Genomic DNA, 26692 nt, shown 5'->3' with positions numbered 1-26692 from the left:
GTTAATAATGCTGTATGGTATATTTGAGAGTTACTAAAAGAGGAAATCCTGAAAGTTCTCATCACAAGGGGGAAAAAATATTTTTTCTTTTTTCTTTTATCTATACAAGGCAACGGATGTTCACTAAACTTACTGTGGTAAATCATTTCCCAACAAACGTAAGGCAAGTCATTATGCTGCATGAACATTATAACAATAGTGATCTCTCCAATTCATGAGCATGAATATCTTTTCCATTTTTGTCTTCTTCAATTTATTTTATTAAATTTTTATTCCAATTTAAACATCAAAAAGTCTTATTGGTTGTTCTTAAAGCAAATCTAACTCAAGTCATTTTTACTTTTAGGCAAGGATACTTTACAATCAATACTTCTATCTGGAAGGAAAATTTTGTAACAGATCAAAAATGTATATTTTAGGGCTTCCCTGGTGGCGCAGCAGTTAAGAATCTGCCTGCCAATGCGGGGAACACAGGTTCGAGCCCTGGGCCGGGAAGATCCCACATGCTGTGGAGCAACTAAGCCCGTGTGCCACAACTACTGAGCCTGCGCTCTAGAGCCTGTGAGCCACAACTACTGATGCCCGTGTACCTAGAGCCCGGGCTCCACAACAAGAGAAGCCACCAGAATGAGAAGGCTGCACACCACAACGAAGAGTAGCCCCCGCTCACCGCAAATACAGAAAGCCCACGCACAGCAGCGAAGACCCAGTGCAGCCATAAATAAATAAATAAATAAATAAATAAATAAATAAATAAATAAATTTATTAAAATATATATACATATATATTTTAGAACACACTGGAGATGTCGGGGGGAAACATAGTTTGAAGAATAGAAAAAGCATATCGCTATGCCTCAATCTTTTTCCTAAATGGTTAAAGAACTGTTCAACAACCCCAAAACCCTTTTTATATGCACACCTGGGAAGAATACCAAACGCGTAACTTTGCTCAGAGTTACAGTGATGTGGTTTTAGACCAGATGTTTAAATGTTACAGTATGTACATTTTCTTCCCCTCTTCTAAGACAGAAGTAAAGTAAGAGGAGTATTTGACTTCACTCCACAAGAGACCTATTTAATAGTTTGGCGGTTATGTAAGTAAAGGTAGCTTGGCTAAGTCAATGTTGACGACATACAGAACGACATGATCCTAATGAGTTGGAAAATATTGGCTCTCATGAGAATAGACCAGATGCTACTGAGCTGAGAAAGCTACTGTATTATTGAATTTCATTTTTATGAGGTAAAATTTATTATTCAACCATTAAGATATCCCACATGAAATCTTGCATAAAATACTTTTACAGTTACATTCTGGGAAGTAGATTTTTATTTTAACATTAAGACATCACTTAAATAACGGATTCAAATGTCCATGTGATCACCTTCAGCACAAATTTTAAAGTCTGTAAGTAATTTCCCTGCAAATACCAGATTAATGGAACTAGACTGTCAACAAAACAATGGACTACCTGAATAAGGACAAACTGGTAACAAGTCTTTGTTTCCTGAGCAAACAAAAGCCATGTGTGACTTTGTATTTTATCATCTAGCAAAAGGACAAACGTTATAATTTCTATGATTTGAGTACCATCAGAAACATGAACAATAAAAATGTGTAATTCAAGAATCTCAATTACTAATATGTTAAAGTCCAAACGTTAACATCTCTGCTTTATTCTTTATAATTTCTTTATATTTTTAATTAAATTCCCAATATTTGCTATTCTTTCATTACATAATTTCTAGTGGAATAGCAAACTTTAATTATTTTACTTTATTTCTAGTCTAATTTTCCAGAGAGGTTGTTTGATGTAGCGCAAGTAATAGTAACAGAAAGGTCCAAAGGCCTGGCTTCAAAAACTAGCTTACTCTGTAGGATGATACTTAAGAAAAACACTAAATTGTTCTAAGCATAAACTTTCACACATGTAACACAGGAAACATAACATGCCAACATCAATATTACTGGGAAAACACAAGAGAAATTAATGCATGAGAAACATCAACCTAAAGAAGGTGAGCCAATTCAGACTATTCAAGTAAGTTTTATGGTATCCAGTCCCTACAACATGCAGCTCAGTAGAGGAAAAATGCTTGGAAGACAGCTGTACAGTACATGAAAAGGCAGATTAAAAAACAGGGTTTCATATATATCTAGTCTCCCAGTGAAAATATTTCTAGTATCCCACTATTGTTCCACACCTCTTTGGAATCCCTAGCAGAAGAGAGAATTCATCCTAGGTGACTGTGAGCCTGTGGTAGCCTCTTGTAAACAGTTACATTAAAGTGGCACAATACACAGTCTATTCAATAAGTCCAAACAACAAGAGCTAACCAACGCCTTGAATTTTGTTCTTCTCTTATCACGTTGACTACTTATCCTATTTACTTTCTTCCCTTACTCTGTATTTATCTTTGCCCTATATCTTCTTAGCTAAAACAATGGATCCCGAGGCTACAATTCTGATGTTGGGTGACTCAGTCTCCAAGAACCTCCAACCCTACAACTACCTCCATAGGCAATAACCCCATTTGTGTGATTACAGCAGTAATCTATAGCCAGGACAAGAATAACAAATCAACTCCAGAAATAATACCATATTTTGCACTCACAAGTACTCTGTGAGTATATCTAAAGATATCATCACAGCCGCTCGCCCACAGGGCAAGGCAGGGATTCTGGTGCCGGGAGCCCAGTTAGAAGAAGTGATACATTTCCTAACTGCCCTCCTGTTCTCTTTGTGAACAACAACATGCGTTTTCCAAGAAGTTAAGTGAAACTAAGGATCCAACTGGTGGCCACTGAACAGAGTGAACCTGTGTGGCTGACAGCATCCTGGTCCTCCACCCTGGTGTCAGGCCTGAGCCTCCAAGGTGGGAGAGCCAAGATCAAGACAAGGACCACCAGAGACCTCCCAGGCCCACGTAATATCAATCAGCAAGAGCTCTCCCAGAGATCTCCGTCTCAATGCTAAGACCCAGCTCCAAACAACGGCCAGCAAGTCCCAGTGCTGAACGCCCCATGCCAAACAACTAGCAAGACAGGAATACAACCCCACCCAATAGCAGACAGGCTGCCTAAAATCATACTAAGTTCACAGACGCCCAAAAACACACCACGGGGCGCGGCCCTGCCCGACAGAAAGGCAAGATCCAGCCCCACCCACCAGAACACAGGCACCAATCCCCTCCACCAGGAAGACCACACAAGCCACTGAACCAACATCACCCACTGCGGAAAGACACCAAAAACAATGAGAACTATGAACCTGCAGGCTGCAACAGGAGAACCCAAATGCAATAAGTTAAACAAAATGAGAAGACAGAGAAACACACAGTAGATGAAGGAGCAAGGTAAAAACCCACCAGACCAAACAATGAAGAGGAAACAGGCAGTCTACCTGAAAAAGAATTCAGAGTAATGACAGTAAACATGATCCAATATAATGGAAATAGAATGGAGAAAATACAAGAAACGTTTAACAAGGAACTAGAAGAACTAAAGAGCAAACAAACAATTATAAACAACACAATAAATGAAATTAAAAATTCTCTAGAAGGAATCAATAGCAGAATAACTTAGGCAGAAGAAAAAATAAGTGACCTGGAAGGTAAACTAGTGGAAATAACTACCACAGAGCAAAATAAAGAAAAAACAATGAAAAGAACTGAGAACAGCCTCAGAGACCGCAGGGACAACGTTAAATGCACCAACATTTGAATTATAGGGGTCACAGAAGAAGAAAAGAAAAAGAAAGGGACTTAGAAAATATTTCAAGACATTATAGTTGACAACTTCTCTATATGGGAAAGGAAACAGTCACTTAAGTCCAAGAAGTGCAAAGAGTCCCATATAGGATAAATCCAAGGAGAAACACCCCAAGACACATATTAATGAAACTATCAAAAATTAAATACAAAGAAAACATTAAAAGCAACAAGAAAAGCAAGAAAAAACATACAAGGGAATGCCCATCAGGTTAACAGCTGATCTTTCAGGAGAAACTTTTCAACCCAGAAGGGAGTGGCAGGACATATTTAAACTGATGAATGGGAAAAACCTAAAACCAAGATTACTCTACCCAGCAAGGATCTCACTAAGATTTGACAGAGAAATAAAAAACTTTACAGACAACCAAAAGTTAAGAAAATTCAGCAACACCAAACCAGCTTTACAAAAAATGCTAAAGGAACTTCTCTAGGAGTAAAAACAAGAGAAAACAAGAACTACAAAAACAAACCCAAAACAATTAAGAAAATGGTAATAGGAACATACATATTGATAATTACCTTAGATGTAAATGGTTTAAATGCTCCAACCAAAAGACACAGACTGGCTGAATAGATACAAAAACAAGATCCGTATATATGCTATCCACAAGAGACTAACTTCAGACCTTGGGACACATACAAACTGAAAGTGAGGGGATGGAAAAAGACACTCCATGCAAATGGAAATCAAAAGAAAGCTGGAGTAGCAATTCTCATATCAGACAAAATAGACTGTAAAATAAAGACTATTACAAGAGACAAAGAAGGACACTATATAATGATCAATGGATCAATCCAAGAAGAAGATATAACGATTGTAAATATTTATGCACCCAACATAGGAGCACTTCAATAAATAAGACAAATGCTAACAGCCATAAAAGGGGAAGTCAGCAGTAACACAATCATAGTAGGGGACTTTAACACCCCACTTTCACCAATGTACAGATCATCCTAAATGAAATTAAACAAACACAAGCTTTAAATGACACATTAAACAAGACGGACCTAATTGATATTTATAGGACATTCCATCCAAAAACAACAGAATACACTTTATTCCCAAGTGCTCATGGAACATTCTCCAGGATAGATCATATCTTGGGTCACAAATGAAGCCTTGGTAAATTTCAGAAAACTGAAATCATATCAAGTATCTCTTCTGACAACAACGCTATAAGACTAGATATCAATTACGTAAAGAAAACGGTAAAAATTACAAACACATGGAGGCTAAACCATACGCTACGAAATAACCAAGAGATCACTGACGAAATCAAAGAGGAAATCAAAAACTACCTAAAAACAAATGACAATGAAAACACGACAAACCAAAACCTATGGGATGCAGAAAAAACAGTTCTAAGGGGGAAGTTTATAGCAATACAATCCTACCTCAAGAAAGAAGAAAAATCTCTAATAAACAAACTAAACTTACACCTAAAGCAATTAGAGAAAGAAGAACAAAAAAACCCCAAAGTTAGGAGAAGGAAAGAAATCAAAACAATCAGATCAGAAATAAATGAAAAACAAATGAAGGAAACGATAGCAAAGATCAATAAAACTAAAAGCTGGTTCTTTGAGAAGATAAAAAAAATTAACCTTTAGCCAGACTCATCAAGAAAAAAGAGGGGAAGAACTCAAATCAATAAAATTAGAAATGAAACAGGAGAAGTTACAATGGACACCACAGAAATACAAAGCGTCCTAAGAGACTATTACAAGTAACTTTATGCCAATAAAATGGACAACCTGGAAGAAACGGACAAATTCTTAGAAAGGTATAACCTTCCAAGACTGAACCAGGAAGAAATAGAAAATATGAACAGACCAATCACAAAGAATGAAATTCAAAGTGTGATTAAAGATCTTTCAACAAGCAAAAAGTCCAGGACCAGATGCTTCACAGGAGAATTCTATCAAACATTTAGTGAAGAGCGAACACCCATCCTTCTCAAACTCTTCCAAAAAACTGCAGAGGTTGATAAAAACGTATACTCTACAGTTTCTGGATGAATTATTCTATAAATTTACATTAGATTGAGGGCACTGATGATGGTGCTTTCAGTTCAAACATATTCTTGCTGATTTTCTGCCTTTGGAGCTGTCACTTGTTGATAACAGTGCTGTTGAAGTCTCCAACTATCATAGTGATTTTTTTTTCCATTTCTTCTTGTAGTTTATCAGTTTCTTCATCTTATGTTTTAATGTTCTGTTATTAGGTACATATACACTCAGGATTGTTATGTCTTCTTGGAGAATTAATCACTTTATCATTACATAATGCATTTATAATGAAGATAGACTGCATTCTGGGCCATAAAACACACCTTAACAAATTTAAAAGCATAAACATCATTCAAACTATGCTTACAAAACCACTATGGAATTGAACTAGAAATCACTATAAAATGCCTGCAAAATTCCAAAATACTTGGAGAATAAATAACACACTTCTAAAAAAGGCATGGGTTAAAGATGAAGCATCAGGACAAATTTTAAAAATATTTTGAACCAAATGAGTATGAAAATACAACTTAAAATTTGTGTGATGTAACAAATGCAATAATTAGAGGGAAATTTATGACACTATGTGCGTGTGTTAGCAAAGAAGGAAGATATAAAATCAATAATCTAAGCTTTCAACGAAGGCAACTAGAAGAAAAGAAGAAAAGAAATAATAAAATTTAGAGCAGAAGTCAATGAAATTGAAAACAGGAAATAGAGAAAATCAATGAAACCAAAAGCTGGTTGTTTGTGAAGAAGGGTAAATTTGATAAACCTTTAGTCAACCTAAGCAAAGGAGGATTTTCCCCAATGAACAGTCTTGAAAACTTTGTCAGAATTAATTAAATGTATATGTGAGATTTAAAAAAAAAAAAAAAAACTGCAGAGGTAGAACACTCCCAAACTCATTCTACAACGCCACCATCACCCTGATACCAAAACCAGACAAAGATACGACGCACAGAAAAAGAAAATTACCAACCAATATCACTGATGAAAATAGATGCAAAAATCCTCAACAAAATACTAGCAAACAGAATCCAACAGCACATTAAAAGGATCATACACCATGATCAAGTGGGGTTTATCCCAGGAATGCAAGGATTCTTCAATATACGCAAATCAATCAATGTGATACATCATATTAATAAACTGAAGAATAAAAACCATATGATCATCTCAATACATGCAGAAAAAGCTTTGGACAAAATTCAACTTTATGATAAAAATTCTCCAGAAAGTAAGCAAAGAGGGAACCTACCTCAACATAATAAAGGCCATATATGACAAACACACAGCCAACATGGTTCTCCATGGTGAAAAACTGAAACTATTTCCACTAAGATCAGGAACAAGACAAGGTTGCCCACTCTCACCACTACTATTCAACATTGTTTTGGAAGTCCCAGCCACGGCAATCAGAAGAGAGAAAGAAGTAAAAGGAATCCAAATTGGAAAAGAAGAACTAAAACTGTCACTGTTTGCAGGTGACATGATACTATACTTAGAGAATCCTAAAGATGCTACCAGAAAACTACTAGAGCTAGTCAATGAATTTGGTAATATTGCAGGATACAAAATTGATGCACAGAAATCTCTTGCATTCCTATACACTAACGATGAAAAATCTGAAAGAGAAATTAAGGAAACACTCCCATTCACCATTGAAACAAAAATAATTAAAATACCCAGGGATAAACCTACCTAAGGAGAAGAAGACCTGTATGCAGAAAACTATAAGACACTGATGAAAGAAATTAAAGATGATACAAATAGATGGAGAGATATACCATGTTCTTGGACCGGAAGAATCAACATTGTGAAAATGTCTATACTACCCAAAGCAATCAACAGATTCAATGCAATCCCTATCAAACTATCAATGGCATTTTTCACATAACTAGAACAAAAAATTTCACAATTTGTATGGAAACACAAAAAAACCCAAAGAGCCAAAGCAGTCTTGAACAAGAGAAAAGGAGCTGGAGGAATCAAGCTCCTGACTTCAGACAATACTACAAAGCTACAGTAATCAAGACAGTATGGTACTGGCACAAAAACAGAAATATAGATCAATGGAACAGGATAGAAAGCCCAGAGATAAACCCACGCACATATGGTCACCTTATCTTTGATAATGGAGGCAAGAATATACAACGGAGAAAAGACACCCTCTTCAATAAGTGGTGCTGGTTAACTGGACAGCTACATGTAAAAGAATGATATCAGAACACTTCCTAACACCATACACAAAAATAAACACAAAATGGATGAAAGACCTCAATGTAAGGACAGACACTATCAAACTCTTAGAGGAAAACACAAGCAGAACACTCTATGACATAAATTACCGCAAGATCCTTGTTGACCCGCCTGCTAGAGAAATGAAAATAAAAACAAAAATAAACAAATGGGACCTAAAGAAACTTAAAAGCTTTTGCACAGTAAAGGAAACCATAAACAACACGAAAAACAACCCTCAGAATGGGAGAAAGTATTTGCAAATGAAGCAACTGACAAAGGATTAATCTCCAAAATATACAAGCAGCTCATGCAGCTCAATATCAAAAAAACAAACAACCCAATCCAAAAATGGGCACAAGACCTAAACAGACATTTCTCCAAAGAAGATATACAGATTGCCAACAAACACATGAAAGGATGCTCAACATCACTAACCATTAGAGAAATGCAAATCAAAACTACAATGAGGTATCGCCTCACACCAGTCAGAATGGCCATCATCAAAAAATCTAAAAACAATAAATGCTTGTGAGGGTGTGGAGAAAATGGAACCTTCTTGCACTGTTGGTGGGAATGTAAATTGATACAGCCACTATGGAGAACAGTATGGAGGTTCCTTAAAAAACTAAAAATAGAAGTACCATACGACCCAGCAATCCCACTACTGGGCATATACCCTGAGAAAACCATAATTCAAAAAGAGACATGTACCACAATGTTCATTGCAGCTCTATTTACAATAGCCAGGACATGGAAGCAACCTAAGTGTCCATCAACAGATGAATGGATAAAGAAGATGTGGTACATATATACAATGGAATATTACTCAGCCATAAAAAGAAATGAAATTGAGTTTATTTGTAGTGAGGTGGATGGCCCTAAAGTCTGTCATACAGAGTGAAGCAAGTCAGAAAGAGAAAAACAAATACCGTATGCTAACACATATATATGGAATCTAAAAAACCAACAACAAAAAAAAGGTTCTGCTGAACCTAGGGGCAGGACAGGAATAAAGACGCAGACATAGAGAATGGACTTGAGGACACAGGGAGGGGGAAGGGTAAGCTGGGACGAAGTGAGAAAGTAGCACTGACATATATACACTACCAAATGTAAAACAGATAGCTAGTGGGAAGCAGCCATATAGCACAAGGAGATCAGCTTGGTCCACATGTCCGTTCTCTACATCTACATCTCTATTCCTGCCCTACAAATAGGTTCATCTGTACCATTTTTCTAGATTCCACATATATGTGTTAATATATGATATTTTTCTCTTTCTGGCTTACTTCACTCTGTATGACTCTAGGTCCGTCCACGTCTCTACAAGTAACCCAATTTCGTTCCTGTTTATGGCTAAATAATATTCCATTGTATATATGTACCACATCTTCTATATCCATTCATCTATTGTTGGACATTTAGGTTGTTTCCATATGCTCTCTATTGTAAATAGTGCTACAATGACCACTGGGGTACATGTGTCCTTTTGAATTATGGTATATGCCTAAGGTATACACCCAGTAGTGGGATTGCTGGGTTATATGGCTGTTCTATTTTTAGTTTTTTAAGAAACCTCCATACGGTTCTCCATAGTGGCTGTATCAATTTACATTCCCACCAACCGTGCAAGAGGCTTCCCTTTCCTCCATACCTTCAGAATTTATCTTAAACTTTTCATAATAAGTATCAAGAGTTTTCGTAATAAGTATCAAGAGTTGCATCAAAATAAGCTGGCATGAATTCCATAGACTCCAGTTTGTACTTCCAGCTTCTAACATTGTTTTTGCTACTAATGGTTAAGATGCATGTCCAGTGAAAACTTTTCTCTAGCATGTGGTTAAAGCTGAAAGACAACAAGAGGTAACCTGCCTTTTGCATTCACCTTTTCCAGATGCAATGTAACTAGCACCTTCTTTTTTGTTGTTTAATTTGTATTGGAGTACAGTTGATTTAAAATGTAGTGTTTCAATGGAATGTTACTCAGCCATAAAAAGAAATGAAACTGAGTTATTTGCAGTGAGGTGGATGGACCTAGAGACTGTCATACAGAGTATAGTAAGTCAGAAAGAGAAAAACAAATACTGTATGCTATCACATATATACGGAATCTAAAAAAAAAAAAAATGGTTCTGAAGAACCTAGGGGCCTGATGGGAATAAAGACACCGATGTAGAAAATGGACTTGAGGATGCAGGGAGGGGGAAGGGTAAGCTGGGACGAAGTGAGAGAGTGGCATGGACATATATACACTACCAAATGTAAAATAGATTAGCTTGTGGGAAGCAGCTGCATGGCACAGGGAGATCAGCTCAGTGCTTTGTGACCACCTAGATGGGTGGGATAGGGAGAGTGGGAGGGAGACGCAAGAGGGAGGGGATATGGTGATACATGTATGCATATAGTTGATCCACTTTGTTATACAGCAGAAACTAACACAACATTGTAAAGCAATTTATTCCAATAAAGATGTTATAAAAAATAAAATTAAAAACAATAGATATTAACACCACTTTTATAGATAAGTTAACTGAAACTCAATGAAACAAACTGTACTTCCTTTAGACATATAATCAGATTTCCACACTACAATTCAGTAATTTTAATAGTTGAAAAGTAAAATTATTCTTTTACCTGAGAAAGACATTCACCACACCAGTATCTACGTAACATACTAATTAATAAAGTTCAGTGCACAAAATTAAATCTCTAAGAAGCATTAGCACAGAACTTTTTTACTATTTATTTTAGTATCTTTTAATTTTATTCTCTTTTTAGAAGAGCTGAGGAAGAAAAAGTCATCAGTGTAGCTTTAAAGAACATGTAGTATAATTCAATATTCACATAGATATTCTCTTAAAGCCTCTTAGATAAACTCACCCACAAAATAGAAATTAGAATACTTGACTGTAGAAAAATTATTTCATTTTTGTGACATATTATAATACAGTCTATCAAGGAAAACATCTTTTGTTCCTTAAAGGCATTTGTAGTTTTGATGCTTGCAACGAAATTTGGTAACTCAGTTGTGAAGCACAATTATTACTCCAACATTTTAGAAGACTGGTGCACGAGCCTGTTGCATATTCTACGACCCAATGAAATCCAACAACCTAGTGTTACTTGATTTTACATACGCTGACCTATTTAACAGTTTTGGTTATTAAAAGAAAAAAATAAAATTAAATAGTTATTTTTTTTAAAAAAACTAATCAGGTTAGTAAGACAGTGAAATAATCCTGTACCTATAAACCAAGAATAAAAGACTATTCTTGTGCTTAGTTTTCTTTATATAAAAATGCTACATAAATAGGACACATATACAACTTCACTATCAAACTACTTACTTCCTTTGAGTGATAAAATTATATTATTTCACAACTTGATATCGGTCACTCTTCACTGAGAATCGATTGTTATTATAATCAGGAAATCAATAACCATTTTATTTTGGCTCTCAAGATTGCATAATGAATATTTTTCACATTTTAAATTTTCCAGGAGTGTCCTATGCTTTACATGTACATGTGTTTTGTCAGTGACCCTGTGCATTCCCCTGACACATCATCTAAAATATTATAAAAATCAATAATGCATTTTCTAGCTAAGGAATTTTAAAATTTCAAACGCATGTCATTAATTATTTATTATCAAATTCTTTTAGTTCTCTCTCTTTGGGAAAATACTAGATTTTTTTCCTATTGTTATTCAGGGCATCTCCCATGTCCTCTCAGTTTCCAAGACTCAAACATTCAAGAAGCAATTGCATAGAATTTTAATTCCTAGTCTCACCAAAAATTAAAGCATAATTGTATTTACTAACAACGTACACCTTTCACGTTTATGGATATAACAAACATAATCCTTTTTCTTACTATTGGGTTGGCCAATAAGTTTGTTCAGGTTTTTTGTAACATCTTACGGAAAAACCTGAAGGAACTTCTTGGCCAACCCAATATACGGCATTCATTCTACTTCATTCTCTTTTATTCTTTTCAAACTCTTAGTGGTTACCAAAGACATTGATTTCAAAGGCAACTAATAAGTTACAATCTGCACTTAATGAAATGGTAAGATAGGAACTCAATTATAAATGTATTTTTCCTAAAAGTCCTCAAAATAAGTAACAGTTCAGTTCAGAGAGCACAGTGTTGTTCTGGTGACTGAAGGGGTAGGACACACAGAAGTTTCTTATTTGCAAGCAGAACATGTTGCAGAAGAGGCACAGAGAAACCAAAGATGAAAGGAGAAAGGAAGAAATGAATCTAGAAGGGTAGCACCACTGAAATTGCCAGCCTCAGGAATCAAGCTGAGTAACAAGAGCAGTGAGGATTCTGTGATATTAAAAAGGCTGAAAGAATTAAAAGGGCTAAAAGTAATGATGAAGATCAAGAAGCAGGATCAGGAACAAAGAAGAAACAAAGCATTTCTATTGATAAATGATAACAAGGTCCAATGTAAAGATGTACTTGAGGCTACAGGTGAAAAAGTTAGAAGATCACCATCAGGAAAGTAAAAGGCCAACCCACAGAACTGCAGAAAACATTCACAAACCATGTATCTGATAAGGAACTTGTATCTAGAATATATAAAGAATTCTCAAAACAAAAAGATAAAAGAAACAATTCAAAAATGAACAAAGGACTTGAACAGACATTTTTCCACAAAGATATACAAAGAGCCAACACCATTAGACATGAGGGAAATGCAAATCAAAATCACAATGAGACACTACTTCACAGCCCCTAGGACAAACCAGAACCAAAAGGACAGGTAATAACATTATGGTGAAAATGTGGGAAAAACTGGAATCCTCATATACTGCAGGTGGGAATATACAATGGTACAGCTGCCTTGGAAAACACCCTGGCAATTCCTCAAAAGGTTAGAGTTACCATATGACCTAGCATTTCTACTCCTAGAAATACACCCAAGAGAAATAAAAGCATATGTCCACACAAAAACTTGTACATGGATGTTCATCGCATCATCATGCATAAATATCAAAAGTAGAAACCACCCAAATGTCCATCAACTGACAAATGGATGAACAAAATGGTATATACATACAGTGGAATACTGCTTGACAATAAAAAGAAACTCATATATGCTATAATATGGATGAACTTCAAAAAAGTACCCTAAGTGAAAGAAATCAGTCACAAAGGACTGTATTTTACATGATCTATTTACATGTAACGTCCAGAATAGGCAAATCCATGTAGACAAAAAGCAGATTAGTGTTTGCTTATGGCTTGGGGAGATGGAAGGCTTGGGGAGTGATGGCTAAAGAATGTGGGACTTCTTTTGGGGGCAGTGAAAATGTTGTAAAATTGATTGTGGTGATGAATACAGAACTCTGAATATACAACAAGCCAAATACTGCATACCAAAAAAAAGTGAATCATATGGTAGATGAATTATATCTCAATAAAGATGTTTTGAAAAAAAGACTGAACAGAAGGAATGGGAAGGAGAAGAGAAACCAAGTTAAAGCATTTCTGGCATATGGTAGAGAGGTAAACCTGGGCAAAGGCATGAATGTGGAAGAGAATGTAATTTTTAAGGAACACACAGACTATACCACAGTGTTTAATCCAAATGAAAAAATTGTGTTGACTTGTGTTAAAGAAACAGCTATTAAAGAAAAAAGGATAATATAGGAGAATTCTATCAAGTCAGGATTATGCTCAATAGAGACAGAGGGAAAGCCACTAGAATCATGGACAGGAGAAAACTGGATGCTATGCGTTAGTAACTATCAATAACAAGATAGCAAGAAGTAGGAAGGTAGGCTGGGGCAAAAGATTATGATGGAAGGTGAGGCAGAAACATTGAAGACAAGTGCTTAGCTTAGAGTCAGCTGTAAAACAGAAGAATGTTTCTTCTTCCAAACATTATCAGAATATAAGTCTGAGAAGTCTAAAAACATACATAGCCTGCATAATCACTCCATTAGTATAGTAAATGAGAACTAGTTGCAATGTAAAGCAAAGGATCACTGGTTAAACCAAACACATTAAACAAAGCTTAACACTGCTGAGGGTTGTCTACTGACCGCCTACAGATGTAAGATAATAAAATGCTAACAACCTTATACCTTAAATATATATTTCCTGGATCTTAAGACAGAAAATTTAGAGGACAATATAAGCAAGCACTGTACTAAGACTAAAACAAACAGAATAAGATTGGGGGGGGGGGCAAAAAAAGACATAAGAAAACTAGACACTTGGAAATCTACCTTTTTAAAAATATTTTAGCTGATTCTTGTAATTCATCTATGATAAATTTTATAGCTGCTTCATTTGATAAAAATAAGATTCCTTGTCAAAGAGATGAATCTTCCTAACATTGTTCCACTTTCCTCAACTCCCTTAATCTCCAAAAAATTTGTTCTACTAATTTTAGATTTCTCAATGTCAGAATATCAGGTTATTAATCACTTAATCTGTGATTACTTGTCTTTTCCATTTTTTAAGACCTATGCCAGCATTCTATTAGGACAGAATATTTTCAGAGTAAGAAAGTTTTTAAAAAATGTTTTTGCATAACACAGTCCATTTGATAAATTCAAAGAAGGAAATATGGAATTAGTTTGTCAGAATAAAAATTATAAACTAAGCACCATCAAAATTTAATATGAATTTTTAGGCTATCTAAGCCAGTTGACAAAAAAAAATTTTAAATAAAGGAAGATTAATACTGTGAGACAGTAAACCAAAAAAAAAAAAGACAAAGAAACAAAAACTCTGGAGAGAATATCACAGAAAACAGAAACCTGACAAACAAAAACATGAATTAGATAATTTCTAACAGTGAAAAATGCTATTGCCAATGAAGGCTTCACTATAGGCATTATGGGTGAGGATCTGAAAGAAAAGCTTTTGTACAGTAACTCCACATAAAATAACAGCCATAACAATGGCAATAACATAATGTTTTAGCCTATTAGGGCTGCTATACCTAAATGCCACAGACTGAGTAGCATATAAACAAGAGAAGTTTATTTCTCTCAATTCTGGAGGCTGAAAGTCCAAAATCAGGGTGCCAGCATGGTCACGTTCTGGTGAGAACCTCCTCCTGCTGCAGACTACTAAATTCTCATTGTGTCCTCAGATGGCAGAAGGATCAACGGAGTTCTTCTGTGGCCTCTTTTAATAAGGACATTAATCTCATGTGTGAGGACTCCACCCTCGTGATCTAATCAACTCCCAAAGGCCCCCCCAGTTCCTAACACTATCACATTGGGCATTAGAATTTCAACATATGAATTTTGGCGGGACACATTCAGACCACAACACATAATTTAGTCCAATTAAATATTCATCAATTTGAAACATTTTTTAAATGAGATAAAATTCATATAACATAAAATTCACCCTTTTAAAGTGTACAATTAAGTACAATTTAGCATATTCACAAGTATGAAAACGTCACTACTAACTAATTCGAGAACATTTTCATCAATCTGAAAGAAACTCATGCAGTCATTCCCCATTCCTCCTTTTCCCCAGACTCTGGCAAACACTAATCTACTTTCTGTATCTGTGTATTTGTATATGCTAAGCATTTCATAAAACTAGAATCAAAATATGAGACTTTTTGCATCTGGCTTCTTCTACTTAGCATAATGTTTTCAAGGTTCATCCACAGCATGTTATCAGTACCTCATTCCTTTTTATGTCTGAATAATATTCCATCGTAAAGATATAACACATTTTGTCTATCCATTCATCGGTTAAAAGATATTTGGGTTGTATCCACCTTTTGGCTATTGAAAATAATGCTATGTGAAATCCTTTATATGTGGACTCTAAAAAGTCAAATTCATAGAAGCAGAGGCCAGAATACTGTTTACCAGGGCCAGGAAGTGGGAGAAATGAGATATGTTGGTCAAAGGGTACAAAATTGCAGTTATGTAGGATAAGTTCTAGAAATCTAATGTACAGCATGATGATTTTACTTACTACTGTACCATATACTGGAAATTTGTTAAGAGTAAATTTCAGGTACTCTCACCACAGGAAAACAATGTAACTATGTGAGGAGATATATAGGTTAGTTAGCTTGACCGTGGTAATAATTTCACCATGTATATGAAAACATTCTTAAATTGTTGCATACCTTAAATATATAAAATTATTATTAAAAAAATATAGTTTTGGGACTTCCTTGGTGGTCCAGTACTTCCAAAGCAGGGGGCGTGGGTTTGATCCCTGGTTGGGGAACTAAGATCCCACAAGCCACGTGGCATGACCGAAAATTAAAATAATTTTTTAAATAAAAATAAATAAATAAATATTTTTGCATGCAAAAAGGAAAAAATAATGTTACGAATTCATGTACAAGATGTTATGTAGATATATGTTTTCAATTCTTGGGTGTATTTATAGGAGTAAAATTGCTGGTTATATAATAATTCTACATTTAACTTGTTCAAGAACTAACAAATTGCTTTCCAAAGCAGCATCAGTTATTTAAGTTAATAATTCTAACACATATATATGGAATTTAAGAAGAAAAAAAAATGTCATGAAGAACCTAGGGGTAAGACAGGAATAAAGACACAGACCTACTGGAGAATGGATTTGAGGATATGGGGAGGGGAAAGGGTGAGCTGTGACAGGGCGAGAGAGAGTCATGGACATATACACACTAACAAACATAAGGTAGATAGCTAGTGGGAAGCAGCAGCGTGGCACAGGGATATTGGCTCAGTGCTTTGTGACCGTCTGGAGGGGTGGGATAGGGAGGGTGAGAGGGAGGGAGACGCAAGAGGGAAGAGATATGGGAACATATGTATATGTATAACTGATTCACGTTGTTATAAAGCAGAAACTAACACACCATTGTAAAGCAATTATACCCCAATAAAGATGTTAAAAAAATAATAATAATAATAATTCAATAGGAATAGCCTCATCCACTAGACGGTAGACAACAGAAGCAAGAAGAACTACAATCCTGCAGCCTGTGGAACAAAAACCACATTCACAGAAAGATAGACAAGATGAACAGGCAGACGGCTATGTACCAGGTGAAGGAACAACATAAAACCCCAGAAAAACAACTAAATGAAGGGGACATAGGCAAACTTCCAGAAAAAGAATTCAGAATAATGATACAGAAAGATGATCCAGGACCTCAGAAAAAGAATGGACGCAAAGATCGAGAAGATGCAAGAAATGTTTAACAAAGACCTAGAAGAATTAAAGAACAAACAAACAGAGATGAACAATACAATAACTGAAATGAAAACTATACCAGAAGGAATAAAAAGCAGAATAACTGGGCTTCCCTGGTTGCGCAGTGGTTGAGAGGCCGCCTGCCGACGCAGGGGACACTCGTTCGTGCCCCGGTCTGGGAGGATCCCACATGTCGCGGAGCGGCTGGACCCGTGGGCCATGGCCGCTGAGCCTGTGCATCCAGAGCCTGTGCTCTGCAACAGGAGAGGCCACAGCAGTGAGAGGCCTGCGTACGGCAAAAAGAAAAGCAGAATAACTGAGGCAGAAGAACGGATACGTGACCTGGAAGAGAGAATGGTGGAATTCACTGCTGTGGAACAGAACAAAGAAACAAGAATAAAAAGAAATGAAGACAGCCTAAGAGACCTCTGGGACAAAATTAAACGCAACAACATTTGCATTATAGGGGTCCAGAAGGAGAAAAGAGAAAAAAGGACTGGACAAAATATTTCAAGACATTATAGTCGAAAAATTCCATAATGTGGGAAAGGAAATAGCCATCCAAGTCCAGGAAGAGCAGAGAGTCCCATACAGGATAAACCCAAGCAGAAACATGCCGAGACACATAGTAATCAAACTGGCAAAAATTAAAGACAAAGAAAAATTATTAAAAGCAGCAAGGGAAAACTGACAAATAACATACAAGGGAGCTCCCATAAGGTTAACAACTGATTTCTCAGCAGAAACTCAACAAGCCAGAAAGGAGTGGCATGATATACTTAAAGTGATGAAGGGAAGAACCTACAACCAAGATTACTTTACCTGGCAAGGATCTCATTCAGATTAGATGGAGAAATCAAAAGCTTTACAGACAAGCAAAAGCTAAGAGAATTCAGCACCACCAAACCAGCTCTACAACAAATGATTAAGGAACTTCTCTAACTGGGAAACACAGAGAAGAAAAGGACCTATTAAAAAAAAGAAAAACCAAAAAAATTAAGAAAATGGTCATAGGAATATACATATCGATAATTACCTTAAACGTGAATGGATTAAATGCTCCAAACAAAAGACACAGGCTTGCTGAATGGATACAAATATAAGAGTCATATATATGCTCTCTACAAGAGACCCAATTCAGAACTAGGGACATATACACACTGAAAGTGGGGAGATGGAAAAAGATATTCCATGCAAATGGAAATCAAAAGAAAGCTGGAATGGGCTTCCCTGGTTGCACAGTGGTTGAGAGTCCACCTACTGATGCAGGGGACACGGGTTCATGCCCCGGTCCGGGAAGTTCCCACGTGCCGCGGAGCGGCTGGATCCCGTGAGCCATGGCCGCTGATGCTGCACGTCCAGAGCCAGTGCTCCACAACGGGAAAGGTCACAGCAGTGAGAGGCCCGCGTACCCCAAAAAAAAAAAAAAAAAAAAAAAAAAAATGCAGGAAGAGCAATATTAATATCAGATAAAAAAGACTTTAAAATAAAGAATGTGGGCTTCCCTGGTGGCGCAGTGGTTGGGAGTCCGCCTGCCGATGCAGAGGACGTGGGTTCGTGCCCCGGTCAAGGAGGATCCCACATGCCGCAGAGCGACAGGGCCCGTGGGCCATGGCCACTGAGCCTGCACATCCGGAGCCTGTGCTCCGCAACGGGAGAGGCCACAGCAGTGAGAGTCCCGAGTACCGCAAAAAAATAAATAATAAAATAAAGAATGTTACCAGAGACAAGGAAGGACACTACATAATGATCAAGGGATTGATCCAAGAGGAACATACAGCAATTATAAATATATATGCACCCAACATAGGAGCACTTCAATACATAAGGCAACTGCTAACAGCTATAAAACAGGAAATCGACAGTAACTCAATAATAGTGGGGGACTTTAACACCTCAGTTACACCAATAGACAGATCATCCAAAATGAAAATAAATAAGGAAACAGAAGCTTAAAGTGACACAATAGACCACAAAGGTTTAATTGATATTTACAGAACATTCCATCTAAAAACAGCAGATTACACTTTCTTCTCAAGTGCGCACGGAACATCCTCCAGGATAGATCACATCTTGGCTCACAAAACAAGCCACAGTAAATTTAAGAAAACTGAAATCATATCAAGCATCTTTTCTGACCACAATGCTATGAGATTAGAAATGAATTACAGGGGGAAAAAAACGTAAAAAACACAAACACATGCAGGCTAAACAATACGTTACTAAATGACCAAGAGTTCACTAAAGAAATCAAAGAGGAAATCAAAAATTACCTAGGGACAATGACAATGTAAACACGATGACCCAAAACGTATGGGATGCAGCAAAAGCTTTTCTAAGAGGGAAGTTTACAGCTATACAACCCTATCTCAAGAAACAAGAAAAATCTCAAATAAACAATCTAACCTTACACCTAAAGGAACTAGAGAAAGAAGAACAAACAAAACCCAAAGTTAGCAGAAGGAAAGAAATCATAAAGATCAGAGCAGAAATAAATGAAATACAAACAAAGAAAACAATAGCAAATATGAATAAAACTAAAACCTGGTTCTTTGAGAAGATTAACAAAATTGATAAACCATTAGCCAGACTCATCAAGAAAAAGAGGGAGAGGACTCAAATCAATAAAATGAGAAATGAAAAAGGAGAAGTTACAACAGACACCACAGAAATACAAAGCATCCTAATAGACTACTACAAGCAACTCTATGCCAATAAAATGGACAACCTGGAAGAAATGGACAAATTATTAGAAAGGTATAGCCTTCCAAGACTGAACCAGGAAGAAATAGAAAATACGAACAGACCAATCACAAGGAATGAAATTGAAACTGTGACTGAAAATCTCCAAACAAGCAAAAGTCCAGGACCAGATGGCTTCACAGGGGAATTCTATCAAACATTTAGAGAAGAGCTAACACCCATCCTTCTCAAACTCTTCCAAAAAATTGAGGAGGAAGGAACATTCCCAAACTCATTCTATGAGGCCACCATCACCATGAGACCAAAACCAGACAAAGATACTACTACAAAAAAAGAAAATTACAGACCAATATCACTGATGTAATACAGATGCAAAAATCCTCAACAAAATACTAGCAAACAGAATCCAACAACACATTAAAAGAATCATACACCATGATCAAGTGGGATTTATACCAGGGATGCAAGGACCCTTCAAAATACACAAATCAATCAATGTGATACACCATATTAACAAACTGAAGAATAAAAACCATATGATCATCTCAAGACATGCAGAAAAAGCTTTTGACAATATTCAGCACCAAGTTATGACAAAAACTCTCCAGAAAGTGGGCATACAGGGATCCTACCCCAACATAATAAAGGCCATATATGACAAACCCACAGCAAACATCATTCTCAATGGTGAAAAACTGAAAGCATTTGCTCTAAGATCAGGAACAAGACAAGGATGTTCACTCTCACCACTATTATTCAACATAGTTTTGGAATAGCCACAGCAATCAGAGAAGAAAAAGAAATAAAACAAATACAAATTGGAAAAGAAGAAGTAAAACTGTCACTGTTTACAGATGACATGATACTATACATAGAGAATCCTAATAATGCCACCAGAAAACTACAAGAGCTAATCAATGAATTCGGTAAAGTTGCAGGATACAAAATTAATGCACAGAAATCTCTCGCATTTCTATACACTGATGATGAAAAATCTGAAAGAGAAACTAAGGAAACACTCCCATTTACCATGGCAACAATAATAATTTAAATACCTAGGAATAAACCTACCTAGGGAGACAAAAGACGTGTATGCAGAAAACTATAAGACACTGATGAAAGAAATTAAAGATGATACCAACAGATGGAGAGATATACCATCTTCTTGGATTGGAAGAATCAATACTGTGAACATGACTATACTACCTAAAGCAATCTACAGACTCAATGCAATCCCTATCAAATTACGAATGGCATTTTTTACGGAACTAGAACAAAAAATCTTAAAATTTGTATGGAGACACAGAAGACCCCGAATAGTCAAAGCACTCTTGAGGGCAAAAAACGCAGCTGGAGGAATCACACTCCCTGACTTCAGACTGTACTATAAAGCTACAGTAATCAAGACAATATGGTACTGGCACAAAAACAGAAACATAGATTAATGGAACAAGATAGAAAGCCTACATATAAACCCACACATCTATGGTCAACTAATCTATGACAAAGGAGGCAAGGATATACAATGGAGAAAAGACAGTCTCTTCAATAAGTGGTGCTGGGAAAACTGGACAGCTACATGTAAAAGAATGAAATTGGAACACTTCCTTACACAAAAATAAACTCAAAATGGATTAGAGAGCTAAATGTAAGACTGGACACTATAAAATCTTGGAAGAAAACATAGGAAGAAAACTCGATGACATAAATCACAGCAAGATCTTTTTTGATCCACCTCCTAGTGTAATGGAAATAAAAACAAAAATAAACAAATGGGACTTAATGAACCTTAAAAGCTTTTGCACAGCAAAGGAAACCATAAACAAGACAAAAAGACAACCCTCAGAATGGGACAAAATATTTGCAAACGAATCAATGGACAAAGGATTAATCTCCAAAATATATAAACAGCTCCTGCAGCTCAGTATTAAAAAAACAAACAACCCAATCCAAAAATGGGCACAAGATCTAAATAGACATTTCTCCAAAGAAGACATACAGATGGCCAAGAAGCACATGCAAAGCTGCTCAACATCACTAATTATTAGAGAAATGCAAATCAAAACTACAATGAGGTGTCACCTCACACCAGTTAGAATGGGCATCATCAGAAAATCTACAAACAAAATGCTGGAGAGGGTGTGGAGAAAAGGGAACCCTCTTGCACTGTTGGTGGGAATGTAAATTGATACAGCCACTATGGAGAACAGTATGGAGGTTCCTTAAAAAACTCAAAATAGAATTACCATATAAGCCAGCAATGCCATACTGGGCATATACCCAGAGAAAACCATGATTCAAAAAGACACATGCACCCCAATGTTCATTGCAGCACTATTTACAATAGCCAGGTCATGCAAGCAACCTAAATGCCCATTGACAGACGAATGGATAAAGAAGATGTGGTACATGTATAGAATGGAATATTACTCAGCCATATAAAGGAACAAAATTGGGTCATTTGTTGAGACGTGGATGAATCTAGAGACTGTCATACAGAGTGAAGTAAGTCAGAAAGAGAAAAAGAAATATCATATATTAACGCATATATGTGGAAACTAGAAAAATGGTACAGATGAACCGGTTTGCAGGGCAGAAGTTGAGACACAGATGTAGACAACACACGTATGGACACCAAGGGTGGAAAGCTGCGGGGGGGTGGGGGTGGGGGTGTGATGCATTGGGCAATTGGGGTTGACATGTATACACTGATGTGTATAAAATGGATGACTAATAAGAACCTGCTGTATAAAAAAAATTAAATTAAATTAAAAAATTTAAAAAATAATAATTCAATAGGAGTATACAAATTCCAAGTGTAAAGAGGATATTAAGTAAGAAATAATAGCAATTTTTTAAAAAGTAGTGTAGCTATATCAGTATAAAAGGAAACAAAACAGTAACATGATAGAAACAAAGACAAAAGGAAACTATAGTCACAAGTATAAATGGATTGAATTTACTAGCTAAAAGGCAAATTAGAAAACTTGATCTATAATATCTAGTTATATGTTATTTCCAGGACATATACCTAAAGATAAAAACACATAGATTTTAAGTAAAGAATGCAAAAGGAACTATATCAAATACCAACCAAACAAAAACTAACTGTAACTATGTTAATATAAGAAAAAATAGATGTGTCAAAAGACTCTCTAAGGAATAGACTCACTACATTTAATAAAAGAATCAACTAAAAAAGAGAACATAAATATGTGTGACCTTAGGGGTATATGTTTATACACACATAAGATCTGCATACTATTTCAGGGTATTCACAGAATTCGAAGCCCTTTCATAAGCCCCAAGTTAAGAACTTCTAAACAAATGAAACATTTGTCCCATCATTTCTTTACAGAATCCTAAAAACCTGTTCCAAAACAACTGTACAATTTTACATTAGGCAATGGCTATATCAAATGAAAAGGCTCTAATTAAAATGCATTTTTTAAGAATTTATAAGATATTCCCCATAGTAAGGTCTAAACTTAAAACCTTAGAAAGCATCATATAACAACAAAACCAGTTTTATTTTAATAAACAAATGAGGTATAAGATAAAAATAATGTTATCATTTTAAGCATGATTGCACTTAATAAAAATATATCCTTTTTGTGTCACTGCAAAAGTAACATTATTTTGAGCTGAAACAACTAAAAGAAGCAAGCCTTCTGCAATTTTTCTTGTTTGTCTACAAAGTGAGTGATAAGATGAAGATAATAAACTGGCATCAAAGCAGATTTTTAATTTTCCATAGTTAATTCATTCATTCAGGGTGTAAGACTAATATTTTCCACATTAAAAAAATTAACTTGCTTATGAATTGCTAAAGTACTATAATTAAGAATTTTATTCCACTCTACCAGCATAATCAAACATATTGTATTTATACTTGACTTGGTTATCATTTCAAACATACAGACTGATCCCCTCAAAAGTTATCCAAGTAAGGCCAAAGGATGAATTGTACAAGGAGCTGGTGAAAAATAATCTCTTGCAACTACAAAATATATCCACAAGTTGGTGGCAGAGAACAAAACTGAATGGCTTAACTCATATCTTGGATTTTACACAGGCGCTATAAAAATCTGCTTTCATAGAAATACACTACAATTTAAGTTGATCATACTATACACATGAATTTGAATGATAAAATATTAGTCACCTCTAATAAGAGTTTTCCATACACTTGTCAAGAAGAGTGTGTTCTTACCTATAGTTTGGAAAACTTCATTCATCAAAGCTTCATTCACTGCTGAAGAGCTGACATTTCCAATATGAGACCAACTTTGATAAATTGCTTGCAGCAGAAGTGTCTGTGCTCTTGTAGCTTGAACTGTGAGATTTGGAAGTTCAAATATACCTTCAGTTATAGCAATCTGAGATCTTTTGGTCCTGCATAAGAAAATACAAAGCATAACAAACAATATATTAAATAACATTTATAAACAACACCATATAAAGTAAATTAGGATGCAAGGGAAGAAAAGGTATACACAGAAATTATTTTAATTAGAATTAAATCAAAGAGATACACAATTCTACTAACTTTAAATGTTTCACTATTTCAGAACCTCTAACAATAATAAAAAATAAAAATACAAACTAAAATAATGTCCACATACATTCATACACATATATTCAGCTCAAGCATTACACTTTTTAAATCAAGTCAATCATCAAAAATAACAGTGAAAATAGTACTAATTAACACTTAAAATAGGACTTACTAACAGATCTGCCTTATTCCCTTTTTTAAATTTTTTTATACACTTTTGAAAGGTTAAATTCCAGTTACAATTATTACAAAATATTGGCTATATTCCCCATGCTGCACAATACATCCTTGAACCTATTTTACATCCAACAGTTTGTACCTCCCCCTCTCCCCACTGGTGACCACTACTTTGTTCTCTATATCTGTGAGTCCGCTTCTTTTCTGTTATATTCACAAGTTTGTTGTATTTTTTAGATTCCACATATAAATGATATCATACAGTATTTGTCTTTGTCTGACTTACTTCACTTAGCATAATGTCCTCCAAGTTGATCCATGTTGCTGCAAATGGCAAAATTTCATTCTTTTTTACAGCTGAGTAGTATTCCAGTGTGTGTGTGTGTGTGTGTGTGTGTGTGTGTGTGTGTGTGTGTACGCACATTTTCTTTATCCATTCCTCCGTAGATGGACACTTACATTGTTTCCATATCTTGGTGACTGTAAATAATGCTGCTTATGAACACTGGGGTGCACATATCTTTTCATATTAGTGTTTTTATTTTTTTGGACATATACCCAGGAGTGGAACTGCTGGGTCATATGGTAGTTTTAGCCTTTTGAGAAATCTCCACACTGTTTTCCACAGTGGCTGCACCAATTTACATTTACAAAAACAAGTCTCAATAAAATTAAAAGGACTGAAATCAGAGTATATGTGCTGATCACAATGGAATTAAACTGTAAACTAATAAAAGAAAGGTATCTGCAAAATCCTCAAATATTTAGAAATTAAAAACATAAAATACAATTAAGAACATCGTAGATAAAATTCAGAAAGTCACATAAGATAAAACTTTTGAAAAAGTATAAAATGATTTTAGAAAAGGACACTGATATGGATGACAGAAAATAATCAGTGTTCCTGGAGAAAAGAGCAGATAAAGAAAAAAATTCTACGGGCATTCATTCCAATAAATGTAACATGAAGGAACCAGTCCTTCTCCAGAACTTCCCTTGTTTTATACTATCCTCCCACCTGTCCACTACAGACTAGTAAAAACAATCAGCGTATGTGCACTATTTAACCGTAAGAAGAATATAAAGGAATTTCAAGCAATAGTCCTATACAGTTGAGATACTGACAGAGTCTCATGTCAATTGGTTACCTTTGTATTTTCCAGGTATACTTTTAATTTCAGTCATCTTTCAAGTCAATGGGCTCCTTTTCTAGCCATTGCTACTGCAGCTGAGAACCACCTTGCTAATAAACCTAATGTCCTTCAAAGTTAAGACTGGATTTTTACTTTGCAGTTCCTAGGTCTATAAAAAAATGAGCTATAATGTTGCTGGGACTTTGACTGTTTAGGTCTCAGATTAGGCCTAGCTGGTCTTCAAGCTTCATTTTAAAGCTGTTCTCTAGAAAATCTATAAAATCAGCATATATTTATTAATTGCCTATTCTGTAGCAGTCATGCACTAGCTACCTAGGAAGTATCTTAGCTGTTTTAAAACATCAATGAACAAAACAGAAAATTAAAATCCCAGTGTCCTCATAGTTTATATTCTAATGGGGACAGGAAACAAATTAAAAAGTTGATCAATATAAGTAAACAAATGATATAAGGAAGTTAGAAGAGAAATGCTCTTGGAAACAGAAAAAGAGAATGGAAAAACAGAGCATGGAATAGGAACTACTGAAGAAGGAGCAATTTCATATATGGTGGGTAGATCATATTAAAAGGATAGGTTTAATTCCAAGCAAGACATGAGCAGACTTGAAGGAGGTAAGTGACAGTTGTGTGGATATCTCTGGAGAGTGATTCAGGCAGATGAACAGTCTGTGAAAAGGTCCTGAGGTAGGACTGAACCTGGCAAGTCCAAGCAATGGCAAGGAAGGCAGTGTGGTTGCAGCAGTTTGATAATAACCTAATTCACTAATTAAGTTGGTTTTCCAAGGTTTTTATCCATAAGAATTACCTGAATAGGCTTTACACAGCCATTCATCTGAGACTGCATCGAAGTCTGACTCCATAGGGTTCACTTTCCTTGAATTTAC

General features: G+C 35.7%; 1 protein-coding gene across 5 annotated transcripts in view; it reads right to left on the bottom strand.

Moving 5' to 3' along the window:
* The window catches only part of VPS13B (vacuolar protein sorting 13 homolog B), a 778894-nt gene that overhangs the window by 627063 nt on the left and 125139 nt on the right, over nucleotides 1–26692 (bottom strand). For all 5 annotated transcript variants that reach the window (XM_027131500.1, XM_027131499.1, XM_027131497.1 and 2 more), the window contains one exon: nucleotides 24133–24314. In XM_027131500.1, coding sequence (XP_026987301.1) covers nucleotides 24133–24314 — 182 coding nt within the window. The remainder of the gene's footprint in view (nucleotides 1–24132; nucleotides 24315–26692) is intronic.

The sequence above is a fragment of the Aethalodelphis obliquidens genome, unplaced genomic scaffold (genome assembly GCF_003676395.1).
Source record: "Aethalodelphis obliquidens isolate GAN/ISIS:26980383/991018 unplaced genomic scaffold, ASM367639v1 scaffold39, whole genome shotgun sequence".
In the NCBI taxonomy this organism is placed as follows: Eukaryota; Metazoa; Chordata; class Mammalia; order Artiodactyla; family Delphinidae; genus Aethalodelphis; species Aethalodelphis obliquidens.
This window is presented reverse-complemented; position numbering and strand designations above follow the sequence as displayed.